Source organism: Oryctolagus cuniculus, chromosome 5, assembly GCF_964237555.1.
Source record: "Oryctolagus cuniculus chromosome 5, mOryCun1.1, whole genome shotgun sequence".
Taxonomy (NCBI): domain Eukaryota; kingdom Metazoa; phylum Chordata; class Mammalia; order Lagomorpha; family Leporidae; genus Oryctolagus; species Oryctolagus cuniculus.
This window is the reverse complement of record NC_091436.1, coordinates 153,254,991-153,277,354: the sequence shown is the minus strand read 5'-3', so window position 1 is coordinate 153,277,354 and position 22,364 is coordinate 153,254,991. Positions and strand designations below refer to the sequence as shown.

The window sequence follows — 22,364 nt, the reverse complement described above, 5'->3', positions numbered from 1 at the left end:
TCTGAGTCACACTTTTTTTTTTTTTTACCATTTTGTTTATTTTAAGACAAGAGTTGCAGAGAGGCAAAAGCAGAGGCAGAGAGAAAGAGAGAGAGAGAGAGAGAGAGAGAGAGCCTCAATGTGATGGGCCATCCTCTGCTGCTTTCCCAAGTGCATCGGCAGGGAGCTGGATAGGAAGTGGAGCAGCCAGGACCAAACCAGTGCCAAAATTGGATATGGGCACCACAGCCAGCGGCTCTGTCCTCTACACCACAGCACCCGCCTCCGAGTCACTCTTCTTATTAAAATAATCCCCAAAATAAAAAAAAATTGCTGGAGAACATTAAAAACTTGGTTACATTTCTGTTTATAGTTATTTCTACTATTTAGAAAACGACGAACTTTTGATAAATTCGTCATGTTTCCAGTCAGCACATCAAATTGCCCTTATGTCTTTGTGCTGTAATCCTGTCATGTTGGCTAATTCTGATTTCCCACATCAAGCCTCTGCGACTTTGCTCTCTCTGGACGGTCCTTCCCCGTCTCACTGACCCATACATCTCATCCATGAACATTGACCACAGCGCCCTGTGCCCTGGGTGTCCCCTGTGTTGGCAGGGGCCCTTCTTTGTTCTTCCTGGGTGACCTGTGCAGGTTTGTCCTGCTGTGCCTATCACCCTACATCCTAGTTGTCCTTCTCTGTGAACAGTCTCCACTGGTGAACTCTGGACTTTGGAGTAATGGACCAAGTATTAAACAAATTGATACTTTCAGTAGCCAGTGCCGTTTCTGGAACATAGCAAATTCGCAAAAAAAAAAAAAAAAAAAAACACAATGCAGAAGTGAACGTCTCTGACGTCTCTGATTGGGATTATCTGTTAATTTCAGGTCAGAAAGTCCTATATTTTTCAGGACCATGAACTTTTCTGTTACATTACTCTTGAGGTTGATGACTGTTACAGGTATAACTTCCTTCAGTGCCTTAAGGGTGTAGCTCACCAAGTTGATTTAACAACACTCTTATAATAGAGGGTAAGGAGTTTGGCCCAGCTATGGCAATCTTGATTCTTACTTGTAAGTGTAACTCAAGAATTCACTCACTCAGTAAGCTAATGTTTATTGAGCATAAGCTGTCGTGGTTGTTTGGGCTGCTGTGACGAAATACCATAAACTGGGTGGCTCATTAGCAACAGCAATGTATTTGTGATTGTCTGGAGGCTGGGAAGTTCAAGGCACTCTCAAATGCAGGGTCTGGTGAGAGTCACTGGTTCACAGACGCCATCTTCTCATGTGTCCTCACCTGGCAGAGGAACTGAGAACTTCCTGTGGGCCTCTTTTATAAGGACACGAATCTCATTCATGAGAATTCCTCCCCCAACCCCCAGTCACCCCCTAAAGTCCCCATCCCCCCATGTCATCACCTTGAGGCTTAATACGTCAACACGTGACTTTGAGGGGAACACATTCAGCCCATAGCACGTGTTGTAGGCCAGGTGCTGTTTGGAGAACTGTGGGTATACACAAGATTCCTTCAGAGAGCTTGCACAACCTGACTGTAGAATCACCACTTGAATGGAACATGCAGCTTGAAGGATGCACGCTGACTCTCTCTCTGTCGTTAAGCTGCTTTCGCTCTTTCCCCACTATATTCACTCCTATCCAGGGCTCCAATTCTACCAGGGCTGTTGCCGGCATATGCAGTGCCTTGATTCATATCAGAAAATGTCACACCTTCTAGGCAGATTCAACAGCAAAGTTCTCGTTTATGGTCTTCTTAACTATTTCTCTTGGCTGATCAGGCACGTGAGAATGTTACAGTCAATCAGTAACTAGAATGCTTAAGTAAAGAAAAGAAGGAGGCCGGCACCGCGGCTCACTAGGCTAATCATCCACCTATGGCGCTGGCACAGGGGGTTCTAGTCCCGGTCGGGGCTCCGGATTCCGTCCCCTTTGCCTCTCTTCCAGGCCAGCTCTCTGCTGTGGCCAGGGAGTGCAGTGGAGGATGGCCCAAGTGCTTGGGCCCTGCACCCCATGGGAGACCAGGAGAAGCACCTGGCTCCTGCCTTCAGATCAGCGGCCATTGGAGGGTGAACCAACGGCAAAGGAAGACCTTTCTCTCTGTCTCTCTCTCTCTCTCACTGTCCACTCTGCCTGTCAAAAAAAAAAAAAAAGAACTATTTCAATTCTCCCTATTACCTCTCTATGCCCCCAAAGCCCAAAGTAGACATGATGGGCCAAATACTGCGGAAGAGTTCCACTTTTTTTTTTTTTTTTTTTTTTTTTGAGTTCCACATTCTTATCCCTGGAGCCTGTTTTGCACGACAGAGATTAGTGTGTGGTTAGTTCAGGTTTTTGAGACGTGAAGATTATCCTTGTTTGGGAGGTGGTCTCCGGGTAATGACAGAGGTCCTTCCAAGAGGAAAGTAGGAGAATAGAGTGAGAAAGAAGCAGCTGAAGACCTTATGCCGCTGGCTTTGAAGATGAAGGAACGAACGAGGGAGGAACACAGGTGGCCACTGCCAACTGGGAGATAAAAAGAGGAATCTTCCCGTCAAGCCGCTAGAGGGAGCACCACCTGCCAACACCTGGAATTGGGGCCTGGGAGACCCGATTTCGGTTTTTGACCTCCACAGTAAGTAGGGACATAGGTTGTTGTCAGCCACCGAGTGTGTGAGACTCCTACAGCGACTGTAGAAAACTGATGGGGCTGTGGCTGTAGTACTGGCTGCCGCAGGCGCTTTCGGAACTCAGCTAACGAAGCCGAAAGGCGGTAGAAGCGAGGGCAGGCCGCAGCCTCGTGTGGCAAGGGTTGACCGACGCACTAGGAAAACCCAGTAGCAGCTACGGTCCAACAATTAAGAATCATAAATAGGACCCAAATCCGAGCGTCAGGAGTCAGGCAGAGGCCGGGTTTGGAAGAACAGAGATAAGAAGCAGGAAGAAAGGGCAGAGGGTGACTTCACAGGAAGTTATCAAAGTCACCAAGGTCACATTTAGTTGGCCGTGGGCACCAAATGCTTAAGGAAGTTCTATCTGACTTCACTGAACCCCTAAAATAATGGGGTATCTCGGTGACTGAGGAGCTGTACCAGCGAGCCTATGCATTTATTTCATTTGTCCAATAACCCCGTGAGTTGAGTGTTAAAAACCTTGCTTTACTAATGCAGAAACCAGTCGGGGAGGCCCAAGGTCATGGAAAACACGTGGACATGAAGGTGGGCTCAGCCCTGTCTCTCTAACTCAGAAGCCCTCCTCTTTCTCCCACCTTCCTTTCACTGACTGAATGATTGTATACACAGCTGAAGCAGGGAAACACAGTGACATCTTTTGAAGCGCTCACTCCATCAGTGAGAACTTGAAAATGAAGTTAAATATTAAACAATCAAGCAAGGTAGGCTGTCTGCTCCGAGAATGCAGAGGCCAAACCTGGTGCAGTCTGCCTGCCGCGTGCCCCATTATTTATCCCTGTGAAACACTGCGGAATGATTTGAAAGGGAAGAGGGGACAGAAACTCTCTCCCCCTTCATGTTAGCGCTATAATCTAGGGTTTGAAATACTGGTTTAATGGTGAAGGTAAGTGCTTTTCTTCTTCTTCTCGGGCAGGATGCTAATTATTGACCTATCAGCCACCCACTGGATGGAGGGAATGCCTGTTAAGGGGAGTTGGAGGGAAAACGTTAACAGCAGTCCAGGGAGCTCCACCTGGGCTTGGTCTTTGCTTACAACACCAAGGAGAGATTTTTCTCAGAATGGAACTGATTCCATCCAGATGCTGCAGTGAGGCCCGGAGGGACACTAATGGACACTGCGGACGATGGTCATTTTCCAAGGACACGGTGAGTATTCACTGTGATGCCTCGATGATTCGGACTGGCTTTGCCGAGGCTCCAAACCAACGCGATAGGGCTCTGGGGCTGTGACTAGAGTGTTTGTAGCTTGCTGTACTTACAATTGCTTCTCATGAAAGGGAGGCCATGACTGAAGGCCAGAGAACTTGTATGCTTGGAAGGAACACCTGGTTTTTGTCCTTGGTGTCTAGCTAGAAACAGGTGCCCAGAGGTTATGAGTAACACCTATTAGTGCTATGAGGGGTAACTGGAGGAGAAAGGTTCAGCAAAGGTGCATCTCCCAGGCTATTCCAAACACAGCTGGGCTCACCTTGGCTCGGAAGACACAGCCTGGCTGGGAGGGGTAGGCCCTCCCGCACAGCTCCTGGCCAGCTGGGTACCCCCATGGGCAGGGCTCCCACAGCACCTGGCACTGCTGAAATCCTATTTCCTAGAATTGCCTACTGTCTGTGCTAAATGCACTTTTTTCTTCATGATTAAATTTGTAAGTGAATTGACAGCATGAAACAAATGTGTGCTGGGATAACCTATTTAACTTAATACCACTAATCCCTAAAAAAGGTAAGGAGGTGATGATACAGACCCCAGTTTTACTAACAATTTTAGAGGAAGAATTTCTTCTTCCCTTGTTTTCTCACATTTGTATCAAGAAGCGTCTTCTCCCTGCCCTTCTTGTGGATTCCAGGCTAGAAGAACCCACTTTTAAATAGAAAAGCTTAAAACTAATTTAACAGCGATCAAAGGCAATGTTATAGCAATATATTCTACTTGCTGAAATCTGCTTTTGCACATGGAGCTGAGAGGGCTGGGGCCCCAACATTGTGACTATTTATTACTACTGCTGTTGTTAATATCAGTACTATTTTACATGACAGCTCTCGCATTTTGTTTTTACTCCAAGCAGCCCTGTGTAAAACAATTAACGCTCCCGGAGTTTGTGAAACTTGCTCTGGTTTACGTAGGCTGGGAACGGCAGAGCAGAAATCAGTTCCTGAATACCCTCTGAACAGCAGGTTCATGCTCCTTGAACTATGTGTAACATTTACTCTGAGTAAACTAGGAGACTGGGCTAACAGAGATGATGCAAGATTTTAGGGGCTGGACTTTAGGGGATATCTCAGGGCATAAGAAGATCATTATAACAAAATAATGAGTTCTAGGCTAAGAAGAATAGGGAAAGAAATCTACTCTTTAGTTTATGCATAAATCATAATGTCTATGTTATTAATTTTGTCCCAGATACAAACTATACTTTATTATAAAATTATTTTTCAAATATAACATTTTCCTTTAGCTTAATCTCAACTCAGTTTTTCTCTGTCTTCTTACAACTTCGATGCTAAGATTCATTGTTTTTCTAGACGTGTCACTAGATAAAGTTATATGGTCTTAATTTTTTACAATTAAGCTAAGGATTTTTTTTTATGATTTATTTATTTGAAAGGCAGAGTTACAGACAGAAGGAGAGACAGAGAGAGGTCTTCCATCCACTGGTTCATTCCCCAAATGGCCGCAATGGCTGGGGCTGGGCCAGTCTGAAGCCAGGAGCCAGGAGCTTCTTCTGCGTCTTCAATGAAGGTGCAGGGTCCTAAGCACTTGGGCCATCTTCTCCTGCCTTCCCAGGCTCATTAGCTGAGAGCTGGATTGGAAGTGGAGTAGCAGGGACTCAAACTGGCAGCTACAGGGGATGCCGGCGCCATAAGCAGAGGCTGAATCTGCTACTCCGCAGCACCAGCCTCTAGGCTAAGAATTAACTGGCCATCTCTAAGTGCCTATTAATGACATCATTGCTCAGACCTCAGACTTTCATATGTTTTTGTGACTATTTTAGAAAGACAATTTCCACTACCATGTCACAGAAATACCCCAGTTTAGAATAATTTGGAGTGTTAGACTGAGTTCTGTATTTCTCTCATACAAAGGATACAGGGAAACTAACAAGTGAAATTATCTTTTGAAACAAAGGTCAAGGTAGTATTTGAAATCATCAAAGCTAAGTTGGGCTTTTCCTCTCTGTACCTCAGACAGCACTGGAGAGTGGAGAGGATAACTGGAGACACAGGTTTGTGATAGAATTCCACTAAGATAGAGAGCAAGAGAAAGCAGCTGTTTCCGTTTAATGTCCAAAGCTTGAAGCTGTTCTCATTAATCGTTTCCTTCTGGAATAATGATTACAGCTTGATTTAAAATGGTATAAATTCAGATGCAGAATAACCCCAGATGAGGCTAAGCTTGTCTTAAAATGCTATGACAATGAAGGGAAGCAGTGTTTGCAGGTGGAAAAAGCAGTGCAATGGACGCTTGGCGACCTGGTGCTGGCCCCGAGTGCTGGGAGGCCTGGGGCAGCTGTCCATGCCCCCTGCACCCCATTCTCTCATCAGTAAAATGAACAGCTGGGCCAGAGGGCCTCCGAGCCCCTCTCTGCTCTAGAGATCAGTGTTTTGAAGATTCACTGGAGAGGTGGAGTATGAATCCTTGCAGCTGCATGTACAGTTAAAAAAGTGTCCGGCAGATGATGGATCTTACATAACAAGGACAATCAAATAGAAAATGGTCCAAACTCTGAGGCTGGACCCAGGTGCTTCTAGCTAGGATCTAAGTGCAGAGCACTGAGTCCAGTGCTGTCCAGATGTTAACCGGCCCTGAAGCAGGGCTTCCACGGCAGAGTGACAGCTGACATCTGCCCTGGTTCTGATGCCTTCCTACAGCAATTGGGCCTCCATTTAGGCCCATTGCATTCAAAAGAGAAAATTGCAGAACTTAGATGAGAAGACCTTATTCTCAGAATTCTAGAGCAAACAGGGCAATTCTGGGCAAACAGAAAACCATCCTAGCCACCCTGATGAAGCCTAATGATTTCTCTTCTAAATACGCTCTGTGTCTTCCAGGTATGGCAATGATAAAGAATAAAATGACTGCCCTGTCCATAACCCAGACATTGTCTCTGCTGGCGCTGTGTGAATCTGCTTCTCCTGTGTTTGTGGATGTGTGCAATACATCTTGCTTTGCACTTGAGTGCAAGCATTTCTCTAAAGTGATTCGGTATCTTTGAAAACACTATTTTAATACAGTCCATCAAACTCATTTTGCCAAACCCTTATTGTTAGGTTCATTTGTCTTCAGCATTGTCATAACTAAAACTACAAAGTATATTTATATTCTGGGACAAATCTCTTTGTATTTTCCTTATGATCCTTATCCTAAGGTCATGGATTATGAATATATTTTTTAAAGATTAGTTATGTACTTGAGAGGTAGAGTTACAGACAGAGAGAGGGAGAGGCAGAATGAAAGGTCTTCCATCCACTGATTCACTCCACCAAATGGCCACAACAGCTGGAGCTAGGTCAATCTGAAGCCAAGAGCCAGGAGCTTCTTCTGTGTCTTCCATGCAGTGCAGGGGCCCAAGCACTTGAGCCATCTTCCACTGCTTTCCCAGGCACATTAGCAGGGAGCTGGATTGGAAGTGGAGCAGCCAGGACTTGAATGGGTGCCCATATGGGATGCCAGCACTGCAGGCCATGGACTAACCCTCTGCACCACAGCACTGGCCACAGTTTTAATTCTTAAAGCATCACTCAGAAAGGAGCCATGTCAATATTGAACAGGTAAGGAAACAGGTAGTTAGGGAATTTAAATGACTAGCTGTAAGTCACAGAGCTGTGTGACTCATGGCCAGATTTCCTTATACAACCCTAGTTGTCAGGGCCAACGCTGTGGCATAGTGGGCTAAGCCTCCACCTGAGGGACCAGCATCCTATATGGCTCCTCTTCCAAACCAGCTTCCAGCTTGTGGCCTGGGAAAGCAGTGGAAGATGGCTCAAGTGCTTGGGCCCCTGCACCTGCATGGGAGACCCAGATGAAGCTCCTGGCTCCTGGCTTCAGGTCGGCTCAGCTCCAGCCATTGTGGCCATTTGGGGAGTGAACCAACAGATGGAAGACCTTTCTCTCTGTTTCTGCTTCTTTCTGTCTGTAACTGTACCCCTCAAATAAGTAAATGAAATCTTAAGAAAAAAGTGATCTAGTTGTCAGAAATTGTAGCAGGCATGCGTGGTAAAATGTGAATCATTTGGTTGCGGTGGGTCAAAGCTTTACCAGTGCCAAGAGGAGGCACGATTAGCAGGAGCTAACTCTGTGGCGTGTTGTGCATTTTGCTTTTCCCGTAGATAAAAGCCTGCCGTGGTAAGACAGATTCAGGGAAGAGGGGAACTCCACCGCAAAGTGCGGTCCCATTTCCCGGAGCAGCTAAATGGACGAGAAGTCTCCCAGCAGGAAAGGTAAACCACCACGCTTGTTTGCAGGTTCCTTACCAAACAGCAGGTGCTCATTTCTGGTGTTCCTCACACATCCCTGCTCTCTTCTTCTCCCTGTTCCACCGTGCCACTCGCTGTCCTCCAGAGCCTGATGTCAACTCGTATTCCAGTCCCAAACTGTGAGTGCTTGCATTTTCCTTAGGATGCCCCCATCAAGTTGTCTATCAGAACTGAAGCGAAAGAATCACTAAATCCTGGAGTCTATGGACAGGAATGAGTCTTGGAAGTCATTTTAAGCAAATCCCCAACCTACACACAAATCCCTGTTCTAATGTCCTTGCCAAGGGACTGGCTGCTTTTCCTGGACTTGGAGACCTACAGTAATAGGGAAACAATTCTGCAGACCACTAGTCCTACCCCTCAACTTATTTGGCCATTAAAAATTTCTTCCACTGGGGTTGACATTGTGGCCGAGCAGGTTAAGCTGCCACCTGCCATGCCAACAGGAGCTCCACTGCTTCACTTCTGGTCCAGCTCCCTGCTAATGTGCCTGGGAATGCAGCAGAAGATAGCCCAAGCACTTGGGCCCCAGCCACCTGTGTGGGAGATCTAAATGGAGTTTTAGACTCCTGGCTTCATCCTGGCTTGGTCCAGTCCATTTCCACCATACAGGGAGTGAACCAGTGAATGGAAGATCTCTCTGTCTCTCCCTTTATCTCTGACACTCTGCCTTTCAAAAAATAGAATAAATCTTAACAAATATCTCCTATTAATTTTTTATCCATTTGTTTGCATTTTCTCCCTTTATTTTCCTTTAATTTCTGTTCTCCAAATAGGCATAAAAATCTTAATCTGTAATTCACATGGGAATCCTTTCAATATTTCAGTTTTTTTTAAAGAGTTACCTTTGCAACATATTGAATATTCCTCCAGCACTATTTCATCTACATATTTAGTAAAGGTTGTTCTACATATCAGTTTTTTAAAAGACTTATTTATTTATTTGCAAGACAGTGTTATAGAGAGAAGAGAGAGAATTTTTCCATCTTCCAGTTCACTCCCCAAATGGCCACCCAGTCAGGGCTAGGTTAGGCCAAAACCAACAGCCAGAAGCTTTATTTGTCTTGGGCCTTCCTCCATTGCTTTCCCAGGTCCATTAGCAGGAAGCTAGATCAGAAATGGAGCAGCTGGGTCTCAAACAGGATGTAGGCATCCCTGGCAGTGGCTTAACTTACTATGCCACAATAGCAGCCCATTTTTGTTTTGTTTTGTTTTGTTTTTAAGTGGAACATATGTGAAGGCAGGGGCTAGTGGCACCCAGCAAAATATCCCAATGGACATTACTCTAGGGTGTTCATAGAAGTGGTCACTTCCAGTCAGATGGTTTAAAACAGAACACTGGGTGTGCAGCTCACTTGGTCCAGAGGTGCACTCTGTGTGTAGATGTTCCCACTTTGTGGTAGGTGAATGAGAATAACAGAAGGGCTGCAGCACCGCCTTGCAGCCCAGAGGTGGACTTTGTGACGGCTTCTGTCACCGTCTTCCTGAGCCCTTTCTTTTTGAGCAACATGACATGAGGCCCTTGCATTTGGGTTTTTCCTCTATTTGCTATCTGCTTCCCACACCTCTGAGAGAAGTCCATGTCTGCTTTTCTCAACTGTGAGGTTGAAGATTGTCTTGAAGCTAACCAAGGACCTTTGCAAAGGAAGGGTTGGAGTCCTCTTGTCTCGGGCGAGAGACAGACAGTGAGACGGCCTGGTGTTAGGTGAAGTGGGGGGAGAAGTGGAGGAAGGGGGGTCTCCTCGAGGCTGCTCGTCACACAAGTGTGTGTTGTCCAGGTCCAGACTTCTGTTCCTTACGCTACGGGCTGGCTCTCATCATGCACTTCTCCAACTTCACCATGATAACCCAGCGAGTGAGTCTGAGCATCGCGATCATCGCCATGGTGAACAGCACCCAGCGGGCCAGTCCGTCCAATGCTTCCTTCGAAGACCCTCTTGCTGACACCCTCAGCAACCCCAGCAAGCCCATCAAGGAATTGAATACAAGGGTGAGTGTGATGGAGCATAAGATTCTTTGTTGAAAGGGGAAAAAAAAAAACAATTTGAAAGAAAGTCTTGGATCTTTACTCTGTAGAGTATAGACTTATGAGCTTTCAATGAAAAGGTAAAAAGAACTGGAATTATCTTGCTCTGAAACACCATCTACCTCTACAATAATAGTCATCTTTCATTGAGATTTTAGGATTATAAGGTGGGTAAAATATGAAAATTCTAAAATGGAACACTGAGAAGTTAGTTACTGTCCACTAGAAAACAAATTATGTCTAGGCCCATCCTTCTGGATTACCCAGTTCTATCCAATTTTCTGCACCGTTCCTTGTTTTTGACTTACTTACAACTCTGTAAATTCTATATAATGTGTAGAAGTACAAATTATTCTTATAGATTGCTTTGCAAATTACTTCTTTCTTATGGAAAATCAACTGAACCGCTCATCCACTCACCACCTGTACACCCCCTCGTAGAATAAGCCACTTTGCTATTGGTTTAAAATCTGTTTCAGCTCTGTATGTGCGATTCTTCAAATTCTCCTTTGGTGCTGTAGCATCTTACTGAATCCCTCACTAAACAAAGAGTTGAATAAAATCTTTGTCACACATTCACTTTATATTTGTATGAAAATTATGATCATACCCTAATTTAAAAATTATCCCTTAAACTATCTGTCACAACTATATTTTTTACAGACTTATTTATTTACTTGAAAGTAGAGTTACAGAGAGAGTTCAAAAGGAGAGACAGAGAGAGAGAGGTCTTCCATCTACTGCTTCACTCCCCAAATGGCTGCAAGAACCCGGGCTGGGCCAGGCAGAAGCCAGGAGCCAGGAACCAAGAGCCAGGAGCCAAGAGCTTCATCCTGGTCTCCCACATGGGCGCAGGGACCCAAGCACTTGGGCCGTCCTCTGCTGCTTCCCCAGGCACATTAACAGGAGAGTGGATTGGAAGTGGAGTAGTGGGGACTTGAACCAGCTCCCAGTTGTGATGCCAGCTCTGCAGACCATGATTTAACCTGTCTCGCCACAGTGCCAGCCCCATTACTCTACACTTCTAACATCATCTTATTTTATTACATTCGGCCCAGCTTCTCTATAATGCCCTCCTGACCACCAATCATCCTTCTGTCATCACTTCTACACTTTGACATGCCTGTGCTCAGGAACTCTGGACACATGCTAGTTACTAAATATGCTGTGTCTGCACCCCACCTCCCAGTCGCAGACTCGGGGCCTACCTCAGTACCCTCCTACCTGCCATCATTAGTGATGCAAGCAAAGCTTTTTTCTAAGCAGGCCAGGGTCCCTGCTAGTTTTTGGTCATTTCATATCATTCTAAATGCTGTAAGCGCACTCTGATTTTTTCAGTGAGAATGAAGTTTCTTTTTTCTTATTTTACTTTTTAAAAAGATTTGTTCTTATTTGAAAGACAAATTTACATAACAAGAAGGAGAGACAGAGAGAGAGAGAGACAGAGAGAGAGAGAGATTCTTCCATTCCATCTGCTGGTTCACTCCTCAATGGCCACAGTAGCTGGGACTGGGCCAACTGGAGGCCAGGAGTCTGGAACTCCATCCAGGTCTCCCACATGGGTAGCAGGAACCCAAGAACTTGGGCCATCTTTCAAAGTTTTCCCAGGTCTATTAGCAGGGAGCAAAATCAGAAGTGGAGCAGCCAGTACTTGGATGGGAGCTCATATGGGATTCCCCTTGTCCCAGCCAGTGGTTTAACCTGCTGTGTCACAAAATCAGACCCTTTTCTCTTCATGTAAATCATAGTCATTTTTCAAAGGATAGTTGAGTGCTGCTTCCTTCCTGGGACCTTCCCAAATTATACTTATATTTTCTTGAAGTCCCTGTTTCACTTATATATTCATCCTCAAATCATCAGTCATATATGTTGTATTTTTATAGCTACTATAAATGATAAAATATCTCTTATTTTATATTCTTTTGCTGTCTACTTATAGCATGATGCCATATAGCTAGAAAACCACTAAAAATTACTTATTAAGTTGCATCAGAAGAAAAATGAGATATTACTCTTTTGTAAGGGCAGACCATAATCCCCAAAATTAATTTTGCTTCTTAATTAGGGACTGATTTTGGTAAGGATTGAGTACGGCTGTGTTTTCCTTTTTCTTTAAACCATGAGTCGCTGTGTCTCCCCACGTTTACAAACAGTTCTACAGGAAGTCTTACACAGATGAAGCAGCCCTCAAGGCTCTTTCCACGTCTTCCTGTCATTCACCTATGAAATCATCTTCTTTATCTACTTTCATTTCCTTTGGTTTACTCTCTTAAGAGAAGCACACCAGGCATATAATTACATGGGATTTTTCTTTTATCTTTTCTTCTTCTTTTTTAATAGAACAGATTGGGATTTTTTTTTAATAAAAGGACGTCTTAGTAAAGAGTTTTTCTTTTGCATCCTGTCTTCCTCCCCTCCACCCAGGCCTCCGTATACCAATGGAGCCCAGAGACTCAGGGTATCATCTTTAGCTCCATCAACTATGGGATAATACTGACCCTGATCCCAAGTGGATACTTAGCAGGAATATTTGGAGCAAAGCAGATGCTTGGTGCTGGCTTGCTGATCTCATCCCTCCTCACCCTCTTTACACCACTGGCTGCTGACTTCGGAGTGATTTTGGTCATCATCATTCGGACGTTCCAGGGCATGGCCCAGGTATCCAGATACTTACTCACTTTCAGTGGTAAACAGAGTCCTGGGTCCTGTGAAGACTCAAAAGTCATGATTTTCTTTTCAGGGAATGGCATGGACAGGTCAGTTTACAATTTGGGCTAAATGGGCACCTCCACTGGAAAGAAGCAAACTCACCAGCATTGCCGGGTCAGGTAAGTGCGCACACAGGGGCCCCGGCTATGTGACCTGGCCCATCCTACACGCCCGTCCTTCCATGAATCAGGCAAGCTGCTGGGAACAGGAGAAAGAGAGAGAGAGAGGAAAACGTATTAATGAGAAATCCAACAGTTCCATAACAAATGAGAAGGATTCATCGGTGCTCTAAGAATCCTGAGGACCCACAGCAGGAAACACCTTGTAGGAAAAAGTTTGAAGCTCCCAGAATTGCACGCCTGGAGAAAGAGTGAGTGAACTCTATAGACACCATTTTAGCTAAGATGTTGAAGTTATAAACTGAGGCTACCAGGACTTGGAGTAGTAAGGAGAGAAATGAGGCTAGAAAGTAAAGCTGACAGTCTTCATAATTATGAACTAATTAAGCATCACATAAGCACTGAACTCTCACTTTATACACAGGAGTCAAGGAATGTAGAGATTAAGAAAATTGCCCAAATGTAAACAGTCAGCATGTGGTAGGGCTGAGATTTAAGCCCAGGTAGTCTGGACCCAGAACAATGCTTAATTATCACATTAGCCTGTCTCTCCGTGGTGTGTGGGGCTTCAAAGGCATTTATAGCTTTATCACTGCTATTTCCTCTAGCCAGTTGAGAATTTGAGGATACTTCAAACGTTTTGTGAAAAGTGGAACTAAAAGGTAAGTTTAGTACTGGGCGTTTGGCCTAGTGGTTAAGACACTTGCATCCCATATTGGAGTGTCTGAGTTCAAGTTCCAGCTTCCTGCTAATGTATTTCCTGAAGGGAAGCAAGTGATGGCTTTAGTGGTTGGGCTTCTGCTACCCAGCAGGGAGACCTGCATTGAGTTCCCATTTCCTGGCTTTGACCTGGCCTTACCCCAGATGTTGTGAGTATCTGGGTAGTAACCCAGTGGGTAGGAACTCTCTCTCTCTCTGTTTCTCAAACAAATACATGCTTAAATACTTTTTTTTTTTAAAGATAAGGTTATTTTGGTGATCCATGCATGCTTTTTTTCATAATACAAATGTTCTATCAACGTTTTGAAGAGTCCATACATGCATCAAGTTTAAATTTTTTGTGATAAAATAAACTTGTCGTTCAAGTCCATATTCTGTGAACTTCTGGAGAACCTTGATATGGACTGACAGATGCACTTGAAGAACAGGAATGAGGCTCTGTTGATCTTCAGACTCCCAGCTCCAGCACCCGGCTTCATCCCCCGGACTTCGATCTGACAGCAGCCCTCCTGCCGTCTGCCATCACCATTGTCTCCACCCGCTCTACTTCCAAATACTTTTAGCTGGTTTCTCTCCTCCAGCTTGGTTTCCCCCAACCTTCTCTTTGTATCAATGCCCCACTGTCTTCCTAAAGTAAAGATGGGGCATTTCTGCTCACCGGTGTGAGAATCTTTAGGATGTCCTTTGTGATTACGGAGGAATAGTAACCTTCAGGGCAGAAAGATGCTCACCATCTGGTCCTGACTAGCTCCCTGCTCGACTTCCATCTGCAAGCAAGACTCCAGGCACTGGGTGCTGCCCACACACATCTGCACTTGTTGCCCCTTGTCTGGGCTCCCACTAGCTCATGCTCCTGGACAGCTCTCTGCCTCTGCTTATCTTGCCAAAATTCTTTCTGCTTAGCTCATCTCAGAAATTTCTAAACCCTACAGGCATTATTAACTTATCCATATTTACAATGCCATTGCACATTGCAGTTTTGTTATTGTATTTATATTCTACATCACTTTTTTTAAGTTACAGATTGTGAACATTTAGTGGGTCATACAGACAGTGGAGTGGGTCAAGCCAGGGTTTAAAAAAGAAAGAGTAAAAATGAATACACTACAATAGAAAATGCCAGAATGCCTTGTCATGAAACTTTTAATTTAAATATTTATTTGAAAGGCAGTGCAATAGCAAGAGAGGGAAAGAGAAGGGGGAAGTGGTTAGAGAGGAGAGAGAGAGAGAGAGAGAAAGAATATCTTCCATGCACTGGTTCACTTCCAAAATGATTCCAAAAGCTAGATCTGGGCCAAGCCAAAACCAGGAGCCAGGAACTCCATCTTGATCTCCCACATGTGTGGCAAGGGCAGAAGTACTTGGGTCATCTGCTGCTGCCTTCCTGGAGGCATTAGTAGGAAGCTGGATGGGAAGAGGAGCAGCAGGGACTCAAACTGGCACTTCAATATGGGTCAGCTTTGCAAGAGGCAGCTTAATCTACAATACAAACTCCAAAACTTTTGTTTGAGGGGTGTGTGTATGTGTGTGTCTATGTGTGTGGTTGAGTGTATGAGTGTTTGGGCATATTTGCTTGTGCGTTGTGTTGCCATGTGAGGAAATACATATACACATATAATTACATAATATACATATAAATATATATATTTTTAAATGTAGACTCCAAAATCTGCATGTGTTACACTTGTGATTGTGAAGTTGGTTCACATTTTTTCCTCTCCAGGGGACCAATGGCAAGATCTGTCTCAAGAATTTTCTGTTAGCCTTTCCTTTTCCACTCCAACTCCATGTTGCATCATGCCAGAAGGTAGCTGTGTTCCTAAGGCCGTGTGGGGGAGCTGTACCTGCAGAGTTTCCATGGTGAACTACGGGATTTGGTCACTTTGGTGTAGAAGAGCAGTTGAAACCAGGGCTGTGTCACTTTATTTATCCATTGTAATTACTTCTCATGACTTCACTGGAGGAGGTTTGGGAGCAGGAAGACATTTTGTCATCATCCGGGAACTAATAGTCTGCCCTCACGCTGTGGGGACAATGTTCAGTCTTGTTTTTTCACGATTTTCACAAGTGTTTTACTCCTTCTCTCTTCAGGGGCAGCGTTTGGGTCCTTCTTCATCCTCTGTGTGGGGGGACTGATCTCACAGGCCTTGGGCTGGCCTTTTATTTTCTACATCTTTGGTGAGTCACTTCCTCTTAAACTAGAACATCTTCACTTCCCGGGCATCTGTGCTGACACTTACATCACCCACATTCAGCCCGCCTGAGAGAACGTGTCCTCTGTCAAGTGGAAGATGACAGGGAATAAGGGAATATTGAGGATTAGGTTCATTTTTTTTTTTTTTTTTGACAGGCAGAGTGGACAGCGAGAGAGAGACAGAGAGAAAGGTCTTTCTTTCCCGTTGGTTCACCCCCCAATGGCCGCTGCGGCCGGCGCACTGTGCTGATCCGATGGCAGGAGCCAGGTGCTTCCTCCTGGTCTCCCATGGGGTGCAGGGCCCAAGCACTTGGGCCATCCTCCACTGCACTCCCAGGCCATAGCAGAGAGCTGGCCTGGAAGAGGAGCAACCAGGACAGAATCTGGCGCCCCGACCGGGACTAGAACCTGGGGTGCTGGCGCCGCAGGTGGAGGATTAGCCTAGTGAGCCGCAGCGCTGGCCAGGTTCTTTTTTTTTTTTTTTTTAAAGATTTATTTATTTATTTGAAAGTCAGAGCTACACAAAGAAGGAGATGCAGAGAGAAAGGGGGGTGGGGTGGGGTGGGGAGAGACGTCTTCCATCCGCTGGTTCACTTCCCAATTGGTTGCAGTGGCTAGGAGCCAGGAGCTTCCCAGGGTCTCCCACACAGGTGCAAGGGCCCAAGGGCTTGGGCCATCTTCTACTGCCATCACAGGCCACAGCAGAGAGCTGGATCAGAAGTGGAGCGGCCAGGTCTCCAACTGGCACCCATATGGGATGCCGGCACTGCAGGCAGTGACCTCACCCACCTTGCCACAGTACTGGTTCCTAGGTTCATTCTTAATCTAGTCCAACAGCCTGAGCCAACATCCTGCTGGTGGCCCAGGAAGCCCATGCACCAGCCAGATGGCTTGTCTGCTCATGGAGCACCAACTTCTGGGAAACCAGTGGTGAATCCTTACTCTCCTGCCCCCAGCAGCCCCAGCAGAGTCTCTGCCACCACCGCTGATATGCCCAGGCTGGTGACTAAGTGCAGTTAAGATGTGACATTGGCTGAATACAGCTTCAGTGTGTCTTCGTATCTTGTGATAATTATTGTTTCTGTCAAAGATGCCCTTAACATATTCTCCACCAGATGATTCTTACAAATCAACCCACAGGTCCCCTTCCCCATGAAATCTTCTTGGACTTACCCCATCAGATCCAGCCGATCTCCTATTCATGACCCTTACTGATATCCTCTCTCTAAGTATGTGGGTGTGTAATTATTTATTTCCCTATTTCATCTCTCCACTAGACTGTGAGATATTTGAAACAAGGAAACCATTATATAATGTTTTTATCACTTTGATGCTATGATAGTGCCTGATTTTTAGCTTTAAATAAAAGAAAGGATAAAGGAAGAAATGGGATTTAGATGGGATTTGAAGACTGTTAGTCCCCAGAATCTTCACATAGAATCTTCTTCAAATGGCAAGTGTAAGTAATGAGAGAAGTTTCCATTGAGTTCTGTTGTTAGTGCTAAATGGTGTTGTTCAATGTGTTGCTGGCTTGTTAGTGATGCTAATCCCAGGTCATTCTGGTTTGCACATGTTAACCAGGTATTAGCAAAATATATGTATTCTGGGAACCCATATGGTCATATAGCCTAACTGCAAATGGCATTGACTTTTGCAAATGTATTAGGGTGTTTTCTCTGCCACATTCATTTGAGAGAAGGTTGTTTCATGTTTGTGGGACAGCTCTTCTTCAGTCCTAACTATTTCAGTCTTCCAAAGCAAGACACTAATGAGTGCATTAAGAAGTTGTTGCTAAGGGCCAGTGTTGTGGCATAGCAGATTAAGTTTCTGTCTGCAACACCAGCATTCAATATGTACACCAATTCAAGTCTCAGCCACTTCACTTCTGATCCCACTCTCAGCTATTGGCCTGGGAAAGCAGTGGAGCATGGCCCAACTGTTCGGGCCCCTGCACCTGCGTGGGAGACCTGGAAGAGGCTCCTGGCTCCTGGCTTCAGTCTGGCCCACCCCTGGCCTTTGTGGCCATTTGAGGAGTGAACCAGCAGATGGATGGTCTCTATCTCTCCTTCTCTGTGTAACTCTGCCTTTCAAATAAATAAAATAAATAAATCTCTTTTTTTGTAAAAAAAAAAAAAAAAAGCAGAAGAAGTTAGTGCTAAAAACTCATAATACTAAAGTTACCGGAACCTCAGGGTAATTGACCAGCTATGTAGTGTCCAAGCTCATGCCTCCAGAGGGCTCCACAGTTGACAAAGGCAAATCCATATCTGAGAGTTGGTATCTGGAAAGCACTAATGGAAAAAGAAGACTTGTAGAATGATTGAAAGAAGGAAATGGGAAATTTTATGCCCTTATGGTGGAACAACCATGACTTGATTGGTGTGAAGGGGGCAGAGAGGTTTTTCAGAGGGAATTCCATTTGCACACAACACAAATCCCCAAAAACTAACTTTGCCCCTGCTTCCCAGGTAGCATTGGCTGTGTCTGCTGTCTCCTGTGGTTCACGGTGATTTATGATGACCCCTCGCATCACCCCTGCATAAGTGCCAGGGAAAAGGAATATATCGTGTCTTCACTGGCTCACCAGGTACAGTGCACTCCTTCTGCCCAGATCTCCAGGACACTGTGGGTCTTCCAGGTGAGGCGCCACTGCACCTGTTCTAATACGCATGCTGATTAAATATTTCCTTTCAGTCCAGTTCTCCTAGACGATCTGTCCCCATAAAGGCTATGGTCAGATGCCTACCACTCTGGGCCATTTTCACTGGGTTTTTCAGCCATTTCTGGTTGTGCACCATAATCATAACATACCTCCCAACGTACATCAGCACTGTTCTCCACGTGAACATCAGAGATGTGAGTATACTTCTTGTACTTCTAGGAAAACACAGACACTGGCAACAAGTGTCGCCTGTTCAATGCTGCCTATTATGTTCCAGCTTTGCATACAACCATCCACTTGGCCTTCACATGGATGCCGTGAGAGGCAGTGCAATGATTCCCATTTAACAGGCATAGAAATGGGACACATATGTGAGATAATTTGCTGAGTTTGCACAACCACTAAGTGGTAGAACTTCTGTGGCCTCTGTGTTCCTAAACATTATGCAACACTATCACGCCAGCTGGTTCTACATTTTCTCTTGGAATTCTTATTCCTTTCCCTGGAAACCAGTGAGATGCAGGTGCAGGTCCAGTAGGCCACGCTCTTCTAGTATGGAAGAGGATTCTAGTTTACCCAGAACCACTCAGCATGTTGGGGATGGGCTAATGGCTGACCTGTGTAACTGATAGGGAGGTCCACAGGGCATCAGAGTCTAACTATTCTGTCTAAATTTCCTTCCTTCAGAGTGGGGTTTTGTCCTCCCTGCCTTTTATTGCTGCTTCAAGCTGTACAATTTTAGGCGGTCAGTTGGCAGACTTCCTTCTGTCCAGGAGTCTTCTCAGATTAATCACTGTGCGCAAACTCTTTTCATCCCTAGGTAAGGATAGATGGCTGGGTTCGGTTAACAAATCAAATTCCATGGTCTTGAAAGGGCTCCTGACAGTATGTCCTCGTTGCCTAGGGCTCCTGCTTCCATCGCTATGTGCTGTGGCCCTACCCTTCGTGGCCTCCAGTTATGTGACAACTATTATTTTGCTCATACTGATTCCTGGGACAAGCAACCTGTGTGACTCGGGTTTTATCATCAACACCTTAGATGTTGCTCCCAGGTAAGACTGTTACTTGTTGCTCCCCCTCCAGTTGTGTTTGATCTCAGTTGTCGCCATGTAAATCTTTCATGTGGACATGCACTGGAAGATGGCAGAATGACAAATAACTAGAAATGTCAGTATGTGGCCATGACCTAATGTGGCATTTTTGGAACAACAGTTCCTGATCTTGCCTGGTAATCATTTAGATAAAAAGCTTCTCAAGCTTCCCGATCAGAGATTGTACTGTGTACACTGGAAAAAGGCCCAGAGATAAGTGTTTTTGGACAAGTTTCCAAGAGTCGACCATATTAGCTATTGCATTTGTAGGCCTTTGCCGTGAACCAAAGACTAGTCCTATATCCATACGTGGCATCCACCCAACTATACACCAGACAGGTCCTGGTGCTGTCCCCTCATGCCTGGGGAAGGCTGAGGCACAGAGGTTAAGCAGGAAACCCTTGGTCACACACAGGCAGAGCCAGGATTTGCATCAAAGCGGTTTGGCTTCAGAGTTGCGCAAACACCTCCCATGCTGAGCGCTGGGGTAGAGGAACTCAGCTCCCAGGGAGATGACATTGTTATTGACTCAGGGGACAAGTGATTTCAGAGCTGGCAAACACAGTGTCCTGAAGGTCTCTAGGTGAACGGAAAACCGCATTACGCACAATGCATTTGCCATTAGACCCACATTGCACTGAAGCTGAGTTGCTGCAGAAGCCATAGGCAGCTCTCTGTATAAACTCATCTCCCCACAGATATGCAAGTTTCCTCATGGGAATCTCCAGGGGATTCGGCCTCATCGCAGGCATCGTCTCTTCCACGGCCACGGGATTCCTCATCAGTCAGGTCGGGCACGTTCTCGAACATCTGCGAAGTGGCGGATATTGCTGTAGGCACTGGAAAAACACACTGCCCTCTCAAGGATTGTGAGGTCTGCTGGAGCAGTCAGCATGATGTCCACACAGTTCTTCTATTTGTGGGAGAATCTAAGTGAGATACTGCTAGGTCAGGTTTCCAAGGGGAAGAGAGATAACAGTCACATTGCTCAAAATGAACAGATGTGCAATTGATGACAATGTGCTGTTAGGGCAAGTGTAACGTCCTAGAGATACAAAAGCATGAAAAAGTCTTGGTTATGGCCAGAGTGAATGGGGTATGTCTGGCAAGTAAGAGGCAGAAAAGGAAGATCATAGAAAATTTGTGTATAATATTTCCAATTTTAAAAAACTCACAAAAGGAGATAGAGAGCATCCCAAGGCCAGTCTGAAGAGAGACTAAAACATGGATGAGAAGGCAATGGCTGAGAGACTGTGCAGAGTGGGGGTTCTGAGGTTGGCTTCGGTTATGGAGTGTGGGCTGGGAAGAAGCAGTAGAACATGCTGGGATGGGAAGATGGACACAAATCCACTTATACAAAAAAAAAAAAAAAGCTTTGTTTTGTTTTCTATGTCATCTCTATGTGATCCAGTTTCCTCATTTATTTTTTGACCAAATCACTAGGAATGCACTGTGATTCTAATGCTGGAAGTGAACTATGATTTATCAGGGCTTAGTGAGAAGAGTTACCCAGGCAGAACTAACACAACTTTTGTTATGTTGTGGTTTTCATCTTCTTGTGATAGACATCAATAGCCAAAAACAACACAAAAAAGAGAGAATATAAGCATGAGATCTTCCAGCTGCCATTTTGGACATAATTTTAAGTGAATGAAAAGAGAACTACATTTTCATGAAGGTGGAAGTGCAAATTTCCCGAAATACACTGGTGCCATTTCATTTATTTTCATTTAAAGCAATATCCACTCCAATTCAGAACCCAATGTATGTTTTAGAATTGTATTGCTTCCATCAGTTTCCCATACCTTTTCTGATGACGTGCGATGTTAACTGCCCACTGCCTAGTTACTGTTCCCTGTATTCTCTGTGGTCAGGGTTGCAAAGTGGAGGATTTCTGGAAATGAGGAAGGAACTTGGGCCTTGAGTAATCTGTTGCTTGTCTGCAGGATTCTGAGACTGGCTGGAGAAATGTGTTTTTCCTGTCTGCTGCTGTCAACATGTTGGGCCTGGTTTTTTACCTCACATTTGGACAAGCTGAAATCCAGGACTGGGCTAAGGAGCGGACCCTCACCCGCCTCTGAGGATGCAGTTGCCAACTTCAACGTAGAACTGACCTTTCCCATTTCACAGTTTTTACTTCCTGCCATGTTTTCATGTTCCTGACCAGAGCCAGCAGTCCTCAGCTCTTGCTTGAGTGTTAAATTTTCCAGGGAGCCTCTGAAATACACTGGTGCCTGGGCTCTTGTTTTGAGGTGAAGTTCATGTGCTGCTAATTGTTAGGGTCTTCAAGAATTTCTACACTGTGGGCAAAGTTGGCAACTGCCAGACAAATTGAAAAAGTCAATCCCAATTGCCTTTGCGCTTCCCTGTTTGGAAACTACTAGTTGAATAAACATCTGTGTGAAAATAATCCCTAATAAGTACCTTCATGGGGGCGGTTATGGACACAGAAGATCCGCTGAGATTTATAGCCATATGTTAAAGAGCTCAGAACAGAACCGAATTTTAAAGCTGTAATCCACAGAATTAACATCTATTTTTTTTATACATTGTAAAAGCTGGATGTTTATTTATGTGATTAAATCTATTAAAATTCACATGCTAAAATTAAATTTTCAAATTATCTAGATTGGAATTATTTCCATCAGGAGAAACAGATATTTACTTATCCTAGCTAAATGCCAGAAGATTAATGACCAGAAA

The 22,364-nt window shown here is 44.9% G+C and overlaps 1 protein-coding gene across 7 annotated transcripts; it reads left to right on the top strand.

Moving 5' to 3' along the window:
• The first annotated feature begins 3,392 nt into the window (after window positions 1-3,392).
• SLC17A2 (solute carrier family 17 member 2) lies at window positions 3,393-22,071 on the top strand. Of its 7 annotated transcripts, XM_008262476.4 has the most exons (14): window positions 3,393-3,552; window positions 3,749-3,815; window positions 7,994-8,104; window positions 9,919-10,130; window positions 12,591-12,824; window positions 12,907-12,994; window positions 15,438-15,521; window positions 15,806-15,892; window positions 18,377-18,495; window positions 18,603-18,764; window positions 19,258-19,390; window positions 19,475-19,622; window positions 20,360-20,450; window positions 21,608-22,071. In XM_008262476.4, exons 3-14 carry the CDS (start codon window positions 8,077-8,079, stop codon window positions 21,740-21,742), a joined length of 1,521 nt encoding a protein of 506 aa, XP_008260698.2. In that variant the 5' UTR covers window positions 3,393-3,552; window positions 3,749-3,815; window positions 7,994-8,076; the 3' UTR covers window positions 21,743-22,071. The 7 variants fall into 7 exon arrangements, with proteins under 7 accessions (XP_008260698.2, XP_002714267.3, XP_051710988.2 ...); XM_002714221.4 differs by lacking the exon at window positions 3,749-3,815; XM_051855028.2 differs by lacking the exon at window positions 12,591-12,824.
• The last annotated feature ends 293 nt before the right edge of the window (window positions 22,072-22,364 follow it).